The 22923-nt window shown below is 38.6% G+C and overlaps 1 protein-coding gene across 2 annotated transcripts in view; it reads right to left on the bottom strand.

The window, feature by feature from the left end:
* Positions 1-22923, bottom strand: part of atp8a2 (ATPase phospholipid transporting 8A2) — a 419615-nt gene that overhangs the window by 3915 nt on the left and 392777 nt on the right. For both annotated transcript variants that reach the window (XM_059964171.1, XM_059964170.1), the window contains 3 exons: positions 17952-18040; positions 16225-16329; positions 4077-4165 (listed from right to left, as the gene is read on the bottom strand). In XM_059964171.1, the coding sequence (XP_059820154.1) occupies positions 4077-4165; positions 16225-16329; positions 17952-18040 (283 nt within the window). The remainder of the gene's footprint in view (positions 1-4076; positions 4166-16224; positions 16330-17951; positions 18041-22923) is intronic.

Here is a 22923-nt window from a genome sequence, read left to right as displayed (position 1 = left end):
TAGCATCCTGTGATTTCAGTTCTCATAACAAGACTATCCACTAGACACCAGTTCTATCCTTCTCTCTGATCACTGCCTGAGGTTGACCATGACTGTTTGCAATCTTGGTATCCTATCTGACCAAACTGATCTATCAGTGTCCATTTCCTTCACCAACACTGCATCTCTCCGCCTCACCTTATCTGTGACTTTGTTACCTTTGTCATTCTCTCTTCAATTACTCATCTGGCCATCTTCCAACCTGCATCCCAAAGTCTGCTGCCTGTATCCTGATTCACATCATCCAGCTCTTCCATCTGGTCTGTATACTAGCATTCTGCAAACACCTACATCTTTCAGCTTTCATCCTAGGTTTCAAATTCACCCAGCGCCTCAGCCCTCTTTCTCCCTGTGATGATGCCCGATTTCCACACATCCACATGTATTCATTTCCTTAGACTCCACGTTTCAAGTTTTCCACCCCTCATCATTCCCTCCCTTCTTTATGCATCTTAAAACTTAGCTCTTCAACCAAGCATTTTGACCTGTTCTACTATCATTGCTTTGTTGTTCTGAACAAAACTGTTGATAAACCGCTAGATGACAAGCCACGAGTCAGTCTACTGCTTAAAAACTGTTTTATTCATGTAAATTGTTGATGCTGTGACATGGCACTGAAATCCAGCAGAGTGGGAAACTTTGCTTTCTCCCTCTGAACCCAAATTAGAGTTGCTGAATTAACCTGGCATTCATACTAAATTGCTAAGAGTCTGCAGACTTGGTGCCATGCCTAGAAACTTACTGATTTGAAAATCAAGTCTGAAATAATAACAGAAAACACTGGAAACTCTGAACTGGTCCAACAGCATCTGTGGTGTGGAGGGTCTATTTCTCTCTTTATATATGCTCTGAGCTTGCTGTTTTCCGTTTTATATGTAACTCTCTGAAGTTACTGGGTTAGTTCTGTACCACAAATACTCCACCCCACCTTCTTCTTTAACTTTTATGCAATTTACGTAAAGTGAACTGAGGAAGGAGATAATATCGTCCCAAGCTGTGAATAGCAATGCTACTCGTTCATTATCTGCCATGTTGTATGGCATGGACAGTCATTGTCTCTCCAGGACCCGCAAACTTTTGACAGCAGTGGTTTGCCATTGCCTTCTACTGGGCAGTGCCTTTACAAGATGGGTGCCCCCAGCCATTATCAATACTCTTCAGAGATTGTCTATCTGTTGTTAGAGGTCACATGACCAGGACCATGATATGCACCAGTTGCTCATACGACCATCCACCACCTGCTCCCATGGCTTCAGGTGACCCTGATCGGTGGGGGGGGGGGGGCATGGCTAAGCAGGTGCTACACCTTGCCCAAGGATGACCTGCAGGCTAGCAGAGTGTAAGAGCGCCTTGCATCTCCATCTCCACCCAGCCATCCAAACAACCACCAGGTAATACGAAAGTGTGGCATGGAATGTAGTCCTATGTTGTACGCTTGATACCAGCTTCTCCATGAACTGCATAAATTGAGATGTATGAAGTATCAAAGAGAAGGTACCCACCCACAGTCTTTTGTACCCTATTGATAGTAGTCCCAGTTTTTCCACAATGTCATTCTATACATCTGAAGACAATGAATGATCCATCATACACAACACACCATATAACAAAACTAGGAAAAGGTCAGAGAGCAGACCTCACAGTGGGAATGCTAATCCCCAGAATGAAAATACAAGTAGATTTAAAAAAAACTAAACATCAATGAAAAACCCATTCACACTCTCGGAAAAAAAAATTCATGCTTATAGTCAGTTTTTCTTCATTCTCATGAAATATACAAATAAGAAACTAATATTGTTACACTTTGTAAAAAAAGACTGCATTTTGTCAGTTCAAATACAGGGGATATGATTGGATAATTTTAATCAAGTATTCCTGTTGACCAACCTTCTGCAATTGGCTAAAATTAAATTGAAGTTAATAACTTCTGCATGATTTTGTATGAGAGCTAATAGTTCACTGAAGCAGTGTAAATGTAAAATACATTTTGGAGAAATAATTTTTCTGATTATTTTATCAATTTTCATTTTTCTGACCCAAAGGTTGTACCAAAATATAAATAATATAAACACAGATGCTGCAAGGTAGTGAGATTCTAATATCCACAACTCAGGATAACAAGGTTTCTGAGCAATGAGATTTCATTCAAATTTTAAAGCGCAATTAAAACTCCTCCCCTCTTTTCCCCCTTCCCTATACTTTTTAATGTCCTTAACCAGTCAAAGAAAATCCTCAATTGATTTTAACTCTCATAAATCACATGGCACTCCCAGGCAAACATCAACCATTATCAGCAGGAACGTGAGTGGATCAAATTAGTGACCCAAATACTCAGTTCCCTCATGCAAGCGGAGAATGCACTGTTTATATTAAAATAACAGAATATTTGCATTTGTCTTATTCAAGTATTTATCTCTCCTTTGACCAGCAGCTATTTAGTAGTGTCAGTTTTACAGGTTAGGATTGGCCTGGCTCCTTGCCCTTAGACCTATCCAGGATGTAAACTGATACGTGTCATGCTGAGGTGCTACAGGTTACTTGCCATGGATATCCTGTATGGATGAGGAAGAAAGGGACATTATGCTACATTAGCCTAGCGTTCATTACTTCAATAAACGTCAGTAGTGAAGTCAGCAGGGAAAATCCGTAAGAGCTGTGGATTACTTAGAAATCCTTTCTAGCGGAACTATGCAGCTCTCTTCCCTTCCTGTATCCTAAATAACACGGTGGAAGCTTACATCATTTAATATTTTATAATCGATGGAGAGAAATATTTAAATGAGCTCTATGCAAACAATTCTAAGTCTTTAATAGAAAGAGAGACCATTAAATGAAATAAGGGAAAAATGGAATAATTAATGGAAAGGCTACACTGGCAGTGTAATAGTACAGCTAATGAAGCTGCCGACTCACAGCTTCAGTAACCTGGGTTCAATCCTGACCTTTGGTGTAGTTTGTGTGATATTTGGATGCTCTCTCTGTGATTGTGTGAGTTTCCTTAGGTAATCTGCTTCCTCTTGCATCTCAAACATGAAAGATGGGAGGTTAATGGACACTAAATCATCCCTAGTTTGTAGTTATGTAGTAGAATCTAGAGGCGTCTGATAGGAATGATTAGAGAACAGGTTACAGGGAAATTTGGCAGGAGATTGTGATTTCTCTGAGAGTTGATACAGACTTGAAGAGCTGAAATGGGCTCTTACTCTGTTAAAGGGAAAAAATGAAAGAAAAATACATATATACACACAAACTCATGCATTATCCCTGGTTAAGACTACAGAAAAAACTGTATCTCAAAGGAGAAAAACACACTGCAGACTAAAAGTTTTGGAGTGTTCAAACATATGATGAATATGGCTAAAAGGACCTGTACAAAAATGCACCTTATTGCATGTTACACAAATAAACTAATATGACTATGATGCATAAATTAAATATGATTAACGTTCGCAGACCTGTAGACTGGGAAGGCAAAGAGGAGGGGAAAGGGGAGTGAGAAGGCCGGTAATTTGGAAAACGAATGAATTGTTGGCGAAGGGACTGTGAAACAGCATGCTTGCTGCTGTTCTAAAGATTTATCCACAAAATCCTGAAAACACAAGAAATTGCAGATGCTGGAATCTGGAACCATAAACAATCTACTGGAGGAACGCAGCAGGACAAGCTGTATCTGCGGGAGAAAGCAATTGTTGATGTTTCAGAATGGAACCATTGATCAGTTATTTTACAATTGAGGCAGAGCAGAAAATCAAACTGAAGAATTCTCAGAGAAACAGGCTTTCTCATTTACTTTCTCCAATTTTGCAGAGAGCAAAAAAAGTACAGGAAAATACATTTAATACATTAGTAACAATGATGTGCATGCTTGAGAGCAGTGAAAAATTTAACATCTTAAGCACTGTGCAAAAGTAAACAAAATATTGATCAGGTAAGGCAAAATTCTGTAAAATACTGCCAATTCACACTTATAAAAAGGCCAAACATTTCCTTAGATATAAAAATGTAACTGCAAGAGTCTGAAGCAGAGGAATACCTACGTGACACACGGTAACTGGGGTGGGCCCGAGCAAGGCTTGAAGAACTTCTTTTAAACACTCTCTTCAGCAAATAGGCACGCTCATTCAGGCTGTGGAGAGAAACACACCATATGGAAGTGCAATGCTTTTAAATGGTAAGCCAGGTTTCTGGCATGTTTTGATATGTGCAGTGAAACAGGTTGTAAACATTTGGCAAATGCACAGCATAAAATCCAGAACAATTAGTCATTTAACTGCAAGATCCAGTGACTCATTAGGATAGCAATTAAATAGAGGCAATTTCCTCAACCAATAATTAATATACCAAAAATGCTAATTGCAACTTGTTAACAATGAAGAGGATTGAAATAAGAACCAAACAAATCCTCTTAATTGCTTGGTGACAAGCAAACAAAATCTTTAATTTAAAGACTCCTGAATACAGGTTTTGTAAGTGTCCTGGTGTTTGATTTAATTTGCTGCTAGAAAACAATTAAGGAAGTTTGCCATCTTTGCAGATTACATATTAGAGAGGACATGTTTACAGTTACATATACTGAAACAAGATAGCTATTTCAGATTTCAAGCAGTTTCTGCTTCATTCTATCAAAATATCATAATTATTGCTGCCCTCTTACGTTTGTTTTGAAAATCAGTATTATCGCAACTGTACACATCATTCCCATGGTAGAAATTGGATGGGGGGAGGGGTGGAGAAGTGAAATGAGAGTGGGAATAGTGGGGGTCAAGAACCAAAGGAGGTAAGAGCAATGGAGTTCCTGGGGGAACAGGAAAGGTGAGTAGGTGTGAGGTATGTCAATAAAAATAGTGGAGGGGACAAAAATAGTTGTGGGCAGGAGAGGGCGGAGATAGAAAAAGTAAAAGGGTGGAAAAATCATATATGGCTTCTACTGCTGATTGCTAACCAGCAACTCATGTTAGTAAATGCCCACGTATGACCTTAAGAATGCCGACAGCATTAGGCAAGGCTACGCCTGCCTTAGTCTCATAGTCCTTAAATCAAGGCTCAAAATGCATTATAACTGCTTGGATTAGACTGAAATGCACCTTGTAGATTTTCCACTGTGGAATATTACTTTCAGCTGAAGGTGAGAGAAAATTAGGAGGAAATAACAAAAATATACACGAGGCAGTGTTGTGATTTTTTTCCTCCAAGGAAATTCCAGTTCACCAGGCATGGGGACAGGGGCTGTATATTTAAGAATCACAGCTGCAGACCTGCATCTTGTCATTCTGTATAGGCTCCTGTCATATCAACACCATTGCCCTCTTGTTTAGTTAAAATTCATTTTGTGGTGTTGGGCTTTGGTATCTCTGATTGCATTGGAGAGGTTAAGTATAACATGTTCAAAAACTGTGCTTCCAATTTCCTGTTGCCAAATTCCATCAATTGTCTAATATTACAAAGATAATTAAAAAAGCAATTGTATCTTGAGCAACCTAAATTCTTCAAAGTAGGTTTTTAATCTATATGCAGTGTCTAATAGAATCTGGTCAGAACATAAAATTAGTCGTGGAGGGAGAAGGCATTTTCATTGCAGCTTGTTAAAGCTAAGTAAAGGAGGTAACTAGAGCTCTTATTTTAATCTGAGGAAAATGGCAATCATCACCAAGAGCCCTCACCATCCAAGATATTCCCTCCTCTTGTTTTTAGCATGGGCTGGGGGGGGGGGGGCGGTGGGAAGTACAGTAGCTGGAAGACTCACACTTGATTTAGAAACAGCTTCTTCCCCCTCCCCCATTAGCTTTCTGAACAGTCTTTGAATCCCTGAACACTGCCTCATTATTCCCAGTTCTTGTACTTTATATCGCAGTTCACAGTAATTTTATGTATTTGTGTTGTACTGCTGCTGTGATTCAACAAATTTCACTTTACATAAAAAAGTGATACTAAATCTGAATCTGATTCTTAAGTCAGGGCTTGACCATAATTTTATTTTTATTTAGCAACACAGTGTGGAGTAGGCCTTCTGGCCCTTTGAGTCACACTGCCCCAACAACCCCTGACAATCCTGATTAACCCTAATCTAATCATGGGACAATTTACAATGACCAATTAATCTACTGAGTTCATCTTTGAACTGTGGGAGGAAACCCTCGCAGCCCAGGAAAACCCATACAATCCATGGGTAGGATGTACAGAGACTCCTTACAGATGGCGCTGGAATCAAACTCCTTCAATAGTGTCGCGCTAACCCATGACAGTATCACAGTGCCCATTATTAATAATTATTTATTTACATCACTTCGTGAAGAATGCGCTCCCCTTCACTGAGAAAACTGCAGCTCTGAAACTTTGAACGAAAGAGAATTTCAAGAGTGGTATCAAAACCACTGTTTTGCATTGGCCTTGAGAAAAATACTTGTGTAGTCAGTCCCCTATGCTCACAATGATGGCTTTGAGAAAATAGCACTTCGAGGGTATTCACAATTGTGAGTAGGTCATGGCTGGGGGTCAGCCACTGAAATGGTGAGATACTGTTTTGGTATTCATGAGCAGACTGACCAAGATTCATTTTCAGATCAGGAAGATTGACATTTTCCATGGATTTGAAATGACAAAGCCCCAAACATGTACAAATTAAAGTCCTTAGAACTATCCAGTCTTAAGCAATTGTGTTTTGAAAACACTAAAAACATCTTAATGTTACTCAGTGAGATTCTAATATTTTCAGTTACCACATTCTTTTAATGTTATTGAACCTGAGAAGATGAAATCAAACAACCTAGTTTCCAAACATTTGTGGAATGACTTAACTGATCAAAAACAAGTGAATTACAGTGACATACCATCAGAGAGAGTACAATGCACACACAGTATCACAGCCAGCGAGGATACCCTATAAGAGTATCGAGGGAAAGGAGGGCTGCATGTGGGACACGCACACAACACAAAACCAGACAATGCAGCCCATGTCCTTCCCTGACCACTGTGTCACTTAGAATTCAGATAATCTTCTAAATGAGGGCAAGAGAAAGCCCACAGAAGCCTATTTGAATTCTCCTTTAGCAGAGTATAAGCATGTGTGATGGAATTTTAGAAGAACAAATGAAAGCGACATCACAATGATTAGAACCAGTTGGAGACCACTGAAGTACAAGTGAGAGAAAAAAGACTTGAAAATCTTTGACAGATTTAGTCACACTATTATCTAGCTCACAGCTGGGCCACCCAGAAAATTTGCAAGCAATTAGTGATATAAAAACAATACAGGGTATTAGAGATGCAAATCTTACATGATCTTCATTTTGATTGTGAAGCACGTCTGTGCAGAAATATGCAGATGAAAACTTTTTAAAATGAATACATAACATAGCAATTAAACTATATCTTTCTCCAATAGAGGCAAGGAGTCGTCCTCAAACGCTCGTGAAAATAAGAGGGATGAATTCTGCTTCTGACAATGGGTTTTCAATGTTCCGTCATTTCCTATTCCTGTGTTCACCTTTCCCAGCATCAAATCAAAGCAAATGTCATCATCAAGAAGAGTGAACACATACACCAGGGGTGGTATTTTTTCTTTGTCCCTGGAACTAACGGTCACTCATCCTGTTGCCCACTTTAGATATCAGCCGACTCCCCCTCATTAGTGCCACAGGATCCCATTCAGTGTACATGGTGTAATTAGATTTGACATTTTCTTTACCAACAATGCTTAGTTCTCTTCACCCACTGTCAGAAATGATGCTCTATTAGAATCTACATATTTGCATAAGGGCAATAAACAAATTGTAATGAGAAACTATTAGGTTCCAAAAGAACATACAATTAACTCTAAACTGTTTTTGAATGAACCATTGCAGAGACAAATTTGCTTTTATTTCATCTACAAGTTTATAAAATAACCTTCAAAATGGAGCTTTTACACTTTACCTGATTTACTGTTTGATAATCTTTTATTGGCAGATGATTATGTCAGCTTTATTCCTATTTAGAAGATTGTAATTTCTAGGACTCATGATTTCCCCATTCTCAGTAAAAATACAATGTACCAACAAAACCTCTCATTCCAATTTAATCATTAGAAAATATTTTAAATGGAATTAATTCATGAAGCTTCCCCACACTAACATGTTCAGTTTTTCATATATTATATAAAAATCACTTCTTAGCATTTTTGAGCATAAAAGGGAGATATTCTCCAAAATTACTACATTAATACTGTAACTTGTGACTTAATCTTTCACTTCTGACAATAATCTCTGAAGTCTCTTTAATTTTGAAAATTGTCATAAAGAAGCTGACTGAGAAACTGACCAAGGCACTTACACCATGCTTGCTTTCAAAAAGCAGACATAATCCCTATGATTGAAAATACTTGTGTGCGTGTCTGTTACATATCCTGCTGACCCCTCTGTTGGGCTATGTCCCACCTCAGAGACTGGGGGGATTATATTTTGTAGCTTTTAATGTCTGAGAAGGCTATCGAGTCATTAAAAAAATCAGACTGAAATACAAGTTAGAAAATTCATGGACGATTTCGTCATTCATGGTACCATTAATTTCTTTTAATGTTGGAAGCTCTTCTCATGAAGGTTATCACTAATGATGATGGAAAAATCACTGATTAGCTTATGCGGACTAAATATGATAAATTTGTTCAATAATAACAGCCGTATCAATAACTTAACCTTGTTTAGAACCTTCAACAGGTTCATAGAAGATTATGTGATACCAGTAAATATTGTGATCAAGACTGACGGACATAAAATTACACAGATCTAGAGTTACTGAACTGTTAAAGAAATACATCAAAGCCAACCAACACTTTCAAGGGCTAGGCCCAATACTTCTAAGTCAGAAACTTGTCTAGCCACTGTGAAAAAGTAATCAGTTGAGGATAACCATCAGACTGTTACAACTATGGCACTGCTGATGAACAATTCTTGTGTCAGCATAGTTTTTGGTTGACTGGGGCAAGGACATTTGAAGATCACTACCTTAAACTTTCCAAGACGTGCACCAGGCATGTTAAGGCACTGGACGGGTATTGCCAATGATGCCTTAACAAAACTCTCCAAATTCATTGGAACAATAAGTGTGCTAACACCATTGTCCTGTCCCAGGCCAACACCCTCAATACTTAGGCCGTAATTACTCTGAGTCACTTACACTGGCATTCGTATGTTATTTGCATGCCACATTCCAAACTCCCCAAACAGACATTAGATCCCAAGTTCTGTCATGGGAGATAATTGCAAGCAGACACAAAAATAGATTTTACAGTATATTCAAAGTCTCCTTGAAGAAGTACAGCATCCACACAGGCTCTTGGCAATCGCTGGCTCACAAGCACTTGAAGCAAAGAACATTTAGGACAGTTTTGTCAACCCTCAGTTTGTGCAAAGGGGTACAAAACACAGGAGAGCACAACCCCAGAACTACCTTCTGCCCACTTACTCCTGCCTTATCCGTAGAGGGATCTGTAATTCCTACACTGGGCACCGCAAAATCCTCAATACCTGAAGCAAGTCATTCTCGATCCTGCAACACCCTTGATGGATTATCAAAAAGGCAAGAATCACCTTAGTGCGTGCCTTTCTAAGGCTCCTTCAGAAGCATCAAGACAACAAGTTTTAGTCAGCCCACATTTGGAGTATTGTGAGCAGTTTTGGGCCGGATATACTGCCACTGGAGAGAGTCCAGAGAAGGCTCACTGGAATGATATTGGGAATTAATGGGTTAGTATCTGAGAAGTGATGGATGGCTCTGGGTCTGTAGACATTGCAGTTTTGAAGAATGAGAGGGGATCTTATTGAAACCTACTAAATATTGGAAGGCCTAAATAGTGTGGAGATGCAGAGGATGTTTCCAGAACAGATGAATGGCCTAATTCTGTATCTATGTCTTTCAGTTTAACAGCTACTTATCACTAAATGGTATACTCATTCATTGCCACTGGATACAAGTGCCCCTCCCCCCCCATTTCGAATGACACCTTGCTGTTACGAAAGACCTACATTAGTTACCTGTTTTCGCTAACAGAAGGTGTTTTCACTGCTACGATAAAAAGCAGCGCATGCCCCGAGCAGCCGAGCTCCTCTCACGGAACTGCATTCTAGCCGGAATTGCTTAAACACCTGCCTGTGAGTATCTGTGCTTTATGTCGATTTATTTTGTGTATCCGTTAGTAAGATGAGTTCTAAGGTATCAGAAAAGCCTAAAAGAGTGTAAGAGTGTTACACTTAGCATAAAACTCGACATAATAAAATGTTTTGATTGTGGTGAACGAAGTAAGGTCATAGTGAATTTGGCTGAGGTGGCTGGGTGTGTGGAAGTTGATGAAGATGATGTTGAAGAGGTTTTGGCATCCAGTGACCAAGAACTGACAGATGAAGAGCTGATGAAGAGGAAAGGATAACAATTGAAACTGAACACAGTAGCGAACGGCCCAAAAGTGAAGTCGTCCAGGAACTGAACAGGAAGCAATTGTGTGAGATTTTTGCTGGGATTGACAACGCTGCAACGATTGCAGAAAAGCATGACTTTAATTTTGAAAGGGTACGTAGGTTTAGGGCATATTTGCGAGATGGTTTGAGTGCTTACAAAGAACTATATGATAGAACAATGCGTGAGGCTAAGCAGTCAAACATACTGTCGTTTTCCAAGCCTTCCACGTCAACCACAGCAGATGACGAAACCGAACCTTCGACATTGAGGCAGGCAGACATAGAAGATGACCGGCCTGCCCTGATGGAAACAAACGACGATGAGATGACACCCCAGTCTCCCACCACCCCAACCTCCGACGACTCAGCCTAACACACCATCATCAGTGTGCTCACTGTCTTCCCGATTCCGGTAAGTGAAACTACACTGTACATACATTATTTCTACTTTATATAGGCTGTGTATTTTTATGTGTTATTTGGTATGATTTGGCATCTTCATAGCTTAAAGGTTACTGGAAAGAGTGCTTCTGCCGAGCGCTTGCGTGAGATTTTCGCTGTGCTGGACAGTGCTGCAATGATTGCAGAAAAGTATTCCTACTTTATATAGGCTATGTATTTATCAGATCATTCCTGCTTTTAGAAACATAGAAAATAGGTGCAGGAGTAGGCCATTCGGCCTTTTGAGCCTGCACGACCATTCAGTATGATCATGGCTGATCATCCAACTCAGAACCCTGTACCTGCTTTCTCTCCATACCCCCTGATCCCTTTAAGCCACAAGGGCCATATCTAACTCCCTCTTAAATATAACCAATGAACCGGCCTCAACTGTTTCCTGTGGCAGAGAATTCCACAGATTCACCACTCTCTGTGTGAAGAAGTTTTTCCTCATCTCGGTCCTAAAAGGCTTCCCTTTTATCCTTAAACTGTGACCCCTCGTTCTGGACTTTCCCGACATCAGAAACAATCTTCCTGCATCCACCCTTTCCATCCCTTTAGAATTTTATACATTTCAATAAGATCCCCCCTCAATCTTCTAAATTCCAGTGAGTATAAGCCTAGTCGATCCAGTCTTTCTTCATATGAAAGTCCTGCCATCCCAGGAATCAATCTGGTGAACCTTCTCTGAACTCCCTCTATGGCAAGAATTTCTTTCCTCAAATTAGGGGACCAAAACCAAAAGCAAAACCTCCCTGCTCCTGTACTCACATTTTACTATATATTACAATTATTTTAGGTTTTATGTGTTGTTTGGCATGATTTGGTAGGTTATTTTTTGGGTCTGTGAATGCTCACAAATTTTTCCCATATTAATTAATGGAAATTGCTTCTTCACTTTACAACATTCTGCCTTATGAACCGTTTCATAGGAACGCTCTATCTTCCTGTACCATTGTGCTGATAATGATTGGTGACCATTTAGCCTATCAATGTACATCAAGAGAGATGTATCTATTACACTGCTGGTCTGTTTAGCTTTTACTTGACGGTTACAAGAAATCTATGCAATGAAACTTGCATTGGAACTTTAAAATAACACTAAAGTACTGCTGCATTTACTTCTGATGCTGAAAAATTCCAAATTGGGCTATGAAGGTTCAACAGCAAGGTCAGTCTATATCTGATGAGTGAACAGCTGCTTTTGGTAAATAGCCCACAAACCTATGAAGTGTATTTATACATGTTTAAGTTTAAAAAACAACAAAATTATAGCAATTTTCATATACCCCCAAATGTGACATCTTAAATTACTTAAAAGAAAAAAGGTTATTTACATTTTAAGTAAAATATTTCAACTATTAACCAATTTAATATAAACAAACCATACAAAAAGACATTTTATGTAGGGAAGGATGGTCTTTATAGTAAAATTGTGAATATCAGAAAACATGAAAACAACAAAATACTTGGATTTAGCAAGAAAATTTTTAAGAAAAAACATAATTTGTTCCAATTGTTATATATTCAATTGCTCAAACTCCCTTACTGAAACAAAATTTAATTCCCCAAATCTTGGACTAATATTCTGTCAAAAGGAGTTTAAATTCTACCACAGAGGTTGGGGAATTTACACCCAGTTAATTAACTAAATCTTGGATTAAATTGAGGAAGAAACTATTGCATTGTCACACAAAACACCTTCGGTTCACTAATATTTTCCATCTTTATCTAGTTTATTCTATACTTGACATGTAAAAGATGTGGGGCTGTTGGAAACACCCACATCTAACAGCTGTACTGACCAATATTTGATTTTAGACCGACCATAATTTAAATGGCTCTTAATTAGCTCCTGACATAGCCCAGCACAGTGCAAACAATCTATTAAAATATATGAATTGAATTATCCTTCCTAAATATTTCAACATTTAACTTGCAACTGCATATCTTGTTTCCTTCGATAGTGTTGGAATAAAATTAAGTTCATCCCCCCGACTGACAGAACGGAATTCTCCGACTAGACGACTTTGCAGCTTAAAACCTGCTTGGTTTCTCCCTTTCCAGTTTTGATAAAGGGTTTTTGGTCTGAAATGTTGACTCTTTTTATCCCCCACAGATGTTGTCTGACCTGCTGAGTAATTTCAGCAATTTTTATTTTAGCTTTCCAGATCTGCACTTTTTTTTTAAAATACACACTCCAAAATGATGTTTTTTAGAATGTGTTTTTCATGATTTTCAATAGGAATTTGTAATTTATTTTTAAGTATTTTGAATGTCTCAGAATTGATGCTTTCTTTTTCAAAGATTTAAAACTAGCAATTTCATCTTAAATCAATGTAGCAGACTGCTGTTTTTTCCTCATTTTAAGTGCAGGAGCAGTTATGGCCACCCAGCTGGTACCGTTTGATTGCATGATGTGAAAAGCTTCACTAAAGACATTTCCTCCATGGTTTCCACAATTTACTGCTGCTAGATCACAAAATAACTTTATTTTGTGCTAATTTGCTTCCAAAATCCGCACTACGAGGTCTCTCATAGTTTAAGCTGCAGATGCAATTTATACTGCACAACATACCTGAAATCCAATCAAAATCTCTAGCATTTCTTTATTTCCTTCTAATCCTTTTATACATGCACAATGGTTTGCTGCAGGAGTATCTCATCAACATTCAGTTACTTGCTTAGCTACTTAAATGTTGAGTTGACTATTAACATTAATCGTTTAATTTAATGATGACCAGTCAGAATAAAACCTTCTGGAACTCAATTAAATCACATCTGTTTCATTAATTTAATCTCTTCTTTTCATCTTGAGCAGACTGGTTGAAGAGATTCAACTTCTGCTGTAGCTAATCCCTTACTTGCCCACACGACAGCTCTCTCAGCGAATCAATTGATGTGATCAATAAGCAGCCTGACTAGAATTTTTTTAAACAATGTTTAACTGGAAACACCACATATTCCTAAATATATAAAATACACTCTTCATTTGCAAAGTTTAATTTAATTTTCACATGATAAGCAAGGACTGAATCCCTAATCAGCCAATCTCTCTGAAATAGCAACCATCCACAACTATTCTATGTTGCACAAATCAGGCTTAAAATTTTCAGCAGTAGTGTAGTAAGACAATTCAGAAAAGTAATCATTTAAGTCTAACAATGGAAATTATGCAGTAGTACCCAGACTTCAAATGATCTGCCTGTGCAGTGTGAGGAAGCGGACGATACCCATGATAAAAATGGTATCAGCCATACTGCTGTCTAACATTCTGCATTTACATTTGATTTATGATGCATCTGAGGATAGAAATGCCTTAGAGTTTGGAGGTACAAAGGTTAATAATTACTTTATAATCTATCAAGGGAGATGTATTAAAATATAAACTAAAAATTCCTGCTTAGAACAGTTAAGAGAATCTGAAATAAAGGAAGGAGTACAAAGCTATATCTCTTCCAAATCCTTAACATGCTTTTTGTGTCATTATACAGTTCGTCTTACCGTTATCCAGAAATTTAGCAAGCAGGCCTTCTGAATCATAGGATTATTCAACACAAAAAATCAGCTCTTTCAATCCACCTCATCCTTGCCAACTGTGATGCCTATGTGAATTAATCCCATTTGCCTGCATGAGGCATGTATCCCTCTATGCCTTTCCTAACCAAGTACCTGCCCAATGTTGTAACTATATCTGCCTCCACCATCTCCTGTGGCAGTACATTCCAGAGATTCACTATCCTCTGCATGAAAAATGTAACATTCGCATCTCCTTCATTTTTTATCCCCCTCTCAACTCAAACCTGTGCCCTCTTTTTCCAAATCCTCTGCCCTGGGAAAATTATCCTGACTACCTTTCCTATCTATATCCCTCATAATTTTATAAAGCTACATTAAGTCAGCCCTCAGCCTTGTGGGAATAAAGCCAACCTATCCAATTTCTCCTTATGACTACAGCTCTCCATTCCAAGCAACATAGGATGATTCTGTTTTTGCACTCTCTCTGTTGCTACTAAATCCTTCCTGCAATGTGGCGACGAGAGTTCTGCACAATACTCTAACCAATGTAGCTGATTTTCTTATCACGCTTGTCTGGGTGCACATGGTACAAAGATCTGACACTCCATACAATAGTGGACTCAGTCAATTTTGGCACAATATTCTTGAAACATTGTGAATTGTGAACAACAAAATTGTGTAACATGTACTTTATGCTGTGTGTAATAATGTATACACAGTAGCCACTTTATTAGGTACACCTGCTCATTAATGTAAATATCTATTCAGCCAATCATGTGGCAGTAACTCAATACACAAAATCATGAAGACATAATCAGGAGGTTCAGTTGTTGTTCAGACCAAACATCAGAAAGGGGAAGAAATGTGATCTAAGTGACTTTGACCAAGGAATAACTGTTACTGTTAGACAGGGTCATTTGAGTACCTCAGAAACCGCTGATCTTCTGAGATCCCACACTCTCTAGAGTTTACAGAGATGGTGTGGAAATAAAAACATCGAGTGAGTGGCAGTTCTGTGGGTGAAAATGCCCTGTTAATGAGGGAGGTCAGAGCAGAATGGCAAGTCTAGTTCCAGCTGACAGGAAGGTGACGGTAACTCAAATAACACTGATGGGTAGAAGAGCAGCTCTGAATGCACGTCACATTGAACCCTGAAGTGGATGGGCTACAGTAGCCGAAGATCACGAAGGTACACTCAGTGATCATTGTATTAGGTACAGGAGATACTCAGGTGTATACTATAAGGAAACTCTCATTTATACACTCACAAAAACACCGATGTATGCAGATTACTATGTATAGAACATCACTACATTCATATTGAACAGGAACTCCTGACACGAAAAAATGCTATGGTAAGGAAAAGTAAAATAATGCAATGGCATTAGAAAAGGGCATCTTGAAATTCAAGTATATACTGAACAAATTGATAATATTTAAGGATGACACATACAGGACCAAATAATGTTTTAATTAGATGGGTGTAGAATGTGACAAAAATCTGAAGAGTGAAGGTTAAGGGTTGTCCCAAGGAAGGCTATGGAGAAATACAGCACAAGATCTATGCAGTGCCCTGCTTCCAGTATCATTGTTCATGCACAGTTCCCTTATCTTCTTTTGGTGAAGGGATTGTTGCTAAGGAGAGCAGGGAATAAAATAGGGATAATTTTGTGCCCTAAACAGTCACAACAGAAGATTTTTAGTCTACAATATCCACATTTTTCCTCTGAACAAACTTTTCACACAGGAGCGTTTATTCAACAACAGAGCCAATATCACTTATTTACACTTGTCCTACCTCTTTGCACTGACATCACGCAATACAGCCTTTGAAGGATCTTGGGATCGTGCCTCTAGCTCCTGAACCTCCTCCAATAAAGTCTTACGGTAAGTATGCCAACCTCTGTTTGATAGAAAATGATTTTCTCATTAATCAATTGATCAAAACTTTGAAATATCCTGAACTTAATTAGAACAGCTTACCAGAAAACTGCGCAGCATTTATGCATTTTTTAAGAATTGTACACAATGAATACTTTTGAATATGGGAATGATGAAAGCTCATTGTTATTGAAGCAGATTTTAGTATCTGAAATCACATTTGGTGAATGCAATAACATGCAATACCGAAACAGCAGCATTTATAATAGTCTGCAGCTCTATAGCAGGGCACATCACCTTCTTGTGCAGTTCAGGATAGTCAGGCAAGTGCTGGGATAGAAGGGAAACTTGCATCTTATAAAAATAATTTTATAACTTTCATGCACCGGACCAGATTCTAACTTCCCTCACCTGGCTTAAACTGGGCAAAGGTCAGTAAAAACATAAAGGGCCAGCCATTCACAATAATTACACACACACATCTCCCACTGTATTGCTTTATTATGTTGGTCTTTTGAATGGATAAACCAGATACTCAAAAAGAAGCAAGTTCCTGCTTTATTCATGTTGAATAAAGTTATCGTTCTGAAATAAATTTTCAACCTGAGGTTTGAGCAGTGTTGCAGGGATCTCTTCCTCTGCTGACATAGTCTTTCAGGAGGGCCACCCCGTTGCCTCAGGCACAGTCAGTGCCCCACCTCACCATATTCTAAACCAAGACCAGTGCTCCTCCTCCACACCCTCAGCCACTGTCAGTGTCGAATTACCCCTTCTCTGCGCCCATGGCCTGCATTTCCCCCCTCCTGTCCTCCGTGCCTCCTCAATCTCCTCAACCCAAGCCAGCGGCTCATCCTGAATGAGAGGTAGGAGGAACGTGATGGTATGGCTGAAGACATTGCAACAAAGACTGCTGGGTGCTTATAATAGAGCAGATATTCAGGAAAGGCAGCTGGCTGGTAAAGTCATGAGGAATTAGTGTGTGTTGTTGATTGAGAGCGGTCAAAACAATCAGAAATTACATGGTCTTGGGTTTGCTCAGGAACCTGGGGATGCAGCAAATAATCAGCATTTTTTTAAGGCGAAGTGAGGGTGAAAGAAACAGAATGAAATCCTCGAAGGACAATAAGTCAGTGAAGTCAGAAGAAAGCCTGACAAGTGACCTATTGGGAAGGGCTTTGACGCCACCTATGTTGGTTAACAGAACAGAGTGACATAGTAGTGTAGCAGCTCAATGCTATTACAGCTCAGGGTTTTCCTCTGTAAGGAGTCTCTAAACGCCCTCCCCATGGAAAGCATGGGTTTCTCCAGGTTTTCCGGTTTCCTCCCATCATCCAAAGACGTACCAGGTAGGTTAACTGGTCATGATTAGGTTAGGGTTAAATCGGGTTTGTTGGGGGTGGTGCAGCTCGAAAGGCCAGGAGGGCCTATTCTGCACTGTCTTTAAATAAATTTAAAAAATTACCTGTAAACTGACTCAAAACAGCCTTAGCCCTACTCACTAGCAGAACTTCAACGCAAGAAACAAACTTAATAAAATATTATTTACAACATTCTATGAATTTTAAATTCGAACAAATCTGAAATTTACACTCAAGATGTTTTAACAAAGGCAAATTTTTGCTATTGTAGTTCAGTTATACTTACGCTTTCCAAAATATATCTTTTAACAAACAGGCAATGGGCACAAGAATCAGTCCAAACCAGAATGCTGCACATTTCATGATCATCTCAGCCTACAAAACAGAGGATAAAAGAGATGTTTATCACCCACTATCAGAGAAATGTTCTTTGGGAAGAATGGGGTATCACTGGAGTTAATAATGGGACTTATCACGCATAATGAGGGTGGCTGAGTTCAGCAGTGTAAAATTTAATCATCTTAGTTTGGTCTTCACAGAAAAGTTACAGAATAAGGCCACTGAACCTATCCGCTCCAAGCAAGAGAAATTTAGCAAATCCTGTTCCTCTGCCTTCTCTCCACCGGCCTGCAAATTATTTCAAGTACTTATCCAGCCCCCTTTTGAAAGCCATAATTGAGTTTTCTTTCACTATGACCCTGGCACTGTAATCCAGACAACATTGTCATATAAATACATTTTCCCCGCACAATTTCACAAATACAGATAAGTAGGAGTCTTAAAACAAAACATATTAAGAATAAAACTAGACTGACCTTCTGACATCAATGTAGGCCCTGGATTCAGTCATGACAAAGTTACATCTTTCCTAGTCAATCATTAACAAATATAAGGATATGATACAAAAAATGACATTTTCTATGTCATTAGTTAAGAAATTGAATTGTTCTGGGTTGGGATGAATGTATTTCATAGTCCTTAAGCTCCAACTGTAGTATCTTCTGAACTAACTGTAGTCATCAAGTTTGATAAGAACTTAGGCATTACACCATTCATATACAGATGTTCCTTCCCACTTTACAAAGGTAGAGTGTTCCTATGAAACCTTTCTTAAGCTGAAATGGCGTAAAGTGAAGATCCATTAATTTATATGGGAAAAATTTTTGTAAAAGCAAAAATCCTCTTTGTAATACAAAAACAGGTTACTAATGTAGGTCTTTTGTAAAAGTGAACCGGCGTAAAGCGAACATTCGTAAAGTGGGGAACACCTGTATAAATGCTTCTTTTGCCAACAAGCAGAAATGGCAAGATATGGATAACGTAGTCACTGTCCTTAACAGGTTAATGTGCGCTAAAGGGGAAAAAAAAACACATTAAATTCAGTAGTCCTACCTCTGAAAAAGCCTTACATTAAAAATGTGATAATGTTGGCAGCTCAACAGTGTTCCCTTTGGGAGATTAAAGGTTTTAACGGTAATGGTTGAATGGCGAACTCTGAATACTTCTGCCCTCATTCTGTATCCTTTTACATGCAAAGTATTAAGTAATGTTGATTCTTCTGTGCTGTGCAATAATTTTCACTCTCCCACACACAAGACAGGCATAAGTTTAATTTCAAATAGGAAAATATTGAAGAACACATCAGGTATTCAGTGTGTGGACACAAGAATGTAGATGTCTCCACCCACACCTCCATCTTTGCTGTATCTGTTCTCATGATAAGACCTCCCACTGCAGGAAATACGAAATGTACTTTATTTTCAGAAAATCAGTTTTCCTCATGACTTCTATCAAAGCAGTCCTCACCTATATCTCCATTTGCTGCATGTCTGCCCTCACCCCATCACTCCCTTGACATAACAGTGTTTGGAATAATCCTGTTCTTACCACCACTTCTGTATCCAATGTATCATTCTCTGCAAATTCCAATGGGGTCTCACCATCAGGCACATTATCGTCTCCTCTCCCCACAGGGATCACTCTCTCTACGACTCCCTTGACAGCTCATCCCTTCTCACCCATGCCCCTCAAGGCACTTATCCTTGAAACCATGCTAAGTGTTAGATGCAGATTAAAGGAACAGCAGCTCATATTCTATCTTGGTAGTCTTCAACCTAACAGTATCAACATTGATTTTTTTTAAACTTCTGGTAACTACTGCCCTTTGACCCCCTCTTTTTGTTTTCCCGCATTTCTCTGGCTCCCTCACCTCCATTCGTGACCTGCCGATCACCCACACTTTCCTCCCCCTCCTTTCCTTTTCCATTGCCCACTGCTCTTTCCTATCATTTTTCATCTGTTTAGCCTCTTGCCTCTTCCTCATATCACTTCCCTGCTTCTCATAAAATTCCCACCTCCTCCTCCTCCCTAACTTTCCTGGTTTCTCCTTCTCACCTAGATTAACCGATTGTGCTTCTCCCCCTTCTCCCTTCATCCTATTTATCCTTCATCCCTGGCTCCTGCCTTCCTTCTTTCTAGTCCTAATGAAGGGTCTTGGTCCAAAATGTTGACAATTCATTTTTCTCCATAGATAACTGTTTGACCGACTGAGCTGCTCCTGCAATTTATGTGTGTTGGTCCCGGTATTTACTATGTACTTTAATATTCTTAATACTTCAACAATTTGAATAATCCATCTTCTCTGCTGATTAAAATAGAATTGTGCATTTCTAAAATATGCATTAGAGTTTTGGTCTTCAAAACCTATTGGGAAGTAAGTTAGAATAATTTGGTCTAGTTAGGTTTTCTTAAAAATATCTTTAAAAAATAGGTTCCAAAATAAACTTGATGATACAATTTGGATGTCAAGCTTTGATGTTATCACCCTGTCATTTTCTATTTTTCCTCACCTTACCCCATGTTATACATTTCATTTGCTTTAAATAGTTTTGTTCTGAAAAGCATCACGTAACTTCTGTGAATGCAATTAAGGATAAAACCAAGAATCATAGTATGGAAACAGGCCCTTAAGTCCACTAAGTCTGCTCTCATCATCCAGGATCCGCTTATACTAATCCTACACTAACACATTCTCCTACATTTGCCTCAAATCCCACCACTCACCTACAGATACAGAGAATGACCAATTGACCTATCAATCAATACATTTGTGAAATGTGGGAGGAATCCAGACCACCTGGAGAAAACCCACAGGATCACAGAGAGAATGTGTAAACTCCACACAGATGGCACTAAAAGTCAGGACTAAACCCAAGCTGCTGGAACCACGAGGCTACGAGCAGCACCACCCTCTAGTCATAGAGTTCAGTGGAAGGATTGTGCTATAATAAGAACAATCCAGATCCGCACTTATTAACTAACAAGGTAAAATATGTTGGACACAAAATGTGGCAAACTATATTGTTGGACTGTCATTGTGGACCCTAATGATCTCTATTTCAGAATCCAGGGATGCTGGAGATAACTGTACATAAGATGCTAAATCCAAAGATTAAGGCTGAATCATTCTTGATCCATGGACCCAAGCACAGCACAATGCATAATTCAGACACATTCTTCTTCAACTTCGAGAGTTAGGAAATGGTCATCTGAAAATGTGTATCTGGATATCCTCCAGGGCCAGAAAGTAAGCAGCTTAAAAAATAATATATCAGACAGTAAATGCGTTCTTCATATAATCCATAGGTGCGACTGACTAGTCTAGTCTGGAATCTAAATTAACCTGTTAGCAATAAACTCACAACACAAAACATGATAGGACCAGGAAGTAAAATAATGCTGGGGTACCATAGAGATTATACTAAATTTGAAAAAATAGTCTATTCAGTGTTTTAATTCCATTCTCATATGTCCAAAAAACTCTTCCACCAATTAAGTACTGAAGTAGAATTTCCTGCTGTAGTTTAATATTACTGATTTCCAGTAATTACATTTCCAGCAATGCAACTAGAAATAAATAGACATATCATTATTCTACAATACTACAGGAATGATACAAAATAGCATTGAAACAGTACTGACAAAACGTCAATTGCATTCTTTTCCATAGATTCTGCCTGGCCTGCTGAGTTCCTCCAGCACTTTGTGTGTGTTGCTTGAAACAGAGTTTTTCCTTTGCATTAGGGAAGTATCAGAGTATGGTCAATTTTTAAGAACCCAGTTTGAATAATGTTCCTTGATAATGTCTGGTCATTACTTGTAAAGAAAGAAAAGAGATACAGTAACTGATAAAAAAAGAGCAAAGTAAGTACTATTAAAAAAGCTAGACTTTTAGCAAGTAATTGGTGCTTATTCCTCATGTTATCCAGTACCCTCAGATTATAGCCTACACTGGGATGATGTGCTTTCCGTCATTCATTTGGTATAGAGTCAGCTTACCTTCAAGTTCCAATTAAATAATTAACATACGGTAAGGCAATATTAGGAAAACAGCATTCAAGGATTACATTCTGAACCAGCAATTTTGACCAAGCCCTAAGACAAAAAATGAACTGTTTCAAAATTGCTAGGCATCTCTGGGCAGTATCGGTGACCCTTGTCAAGAAGTATGTGTATGTGCAGCTATGGGATCATGGGATCAAATTGTATCATTGCATACATTACACAATGGTGAAGAATTAATTCTACATGTTTTTTAAAACTATTTCCATGAATAAAGAAAAATAAAATTCCACAGAAGGTTATCTTCTACAAGAATAGTGCCCTCCAACTGTGCATTATAACACAATTCTTTACTGGCAGTTGGTGTTTGCAAAGGAGATTAATGGATTTTTAAGAGTCAAATAATCTTTGATAGTTCTGATTAAACTGCTCTTGAAATATCAGTTGGTAACAATATTGTTCCAAGGAAAAATCTCATTACAGATATTACGTGGTTTATATTCAAATTATTCGTTCTCTGCAAAACTGGACATCCCTGAACTGTGGAGGTGGTCCTTCCCCAGCTCTCCTCCAAATCTCCTATCATTTACCCTAAAGGCAAAAGAATACATTCTAAATCTATATTCTCTAGATTTATCTATTTATGTCCCCTCAAACTCATCTAATCTGGGAAAGCAGACGCAGCCTCTCCAGTCTCTCCTGATAACTAAAGTGATCCATGTTAGCAACATCCTGGCAAATCGCCTTTGCATCCTTACCAGTACTATCACATCTATGCATTGGGATTAAAAAGTAAAGATTGGAAAGAATACCAAAAATAAAACCTGCCAGTAATCAGATGACATGCTGGACCTTTTCCTCTTTTATCCAGTATATTCAGATCCCTCTTTGAACGCTCACAAAGTGCATTAATACTC

The sequence above is a fragment of the Hypanus sabinus genome, chromosome 3 (assembly GCF_030144855.1).
Source record: "Hypanus sabinus isolate sHypSab1 chromosome 3, sHypSab1.hap1, whole genome shotgun sequence".
NCBI lineage: Eukaryota > Metazoa > Chordata > Chondrichthyes > Myliobatiformes > Dasyatidae > Hypanus > Hypanus sabinus.
Note: the sequence above shows the minus strand (reverse complement) of the source record. Positions and strands in the feature narration are given on the sequence as shown.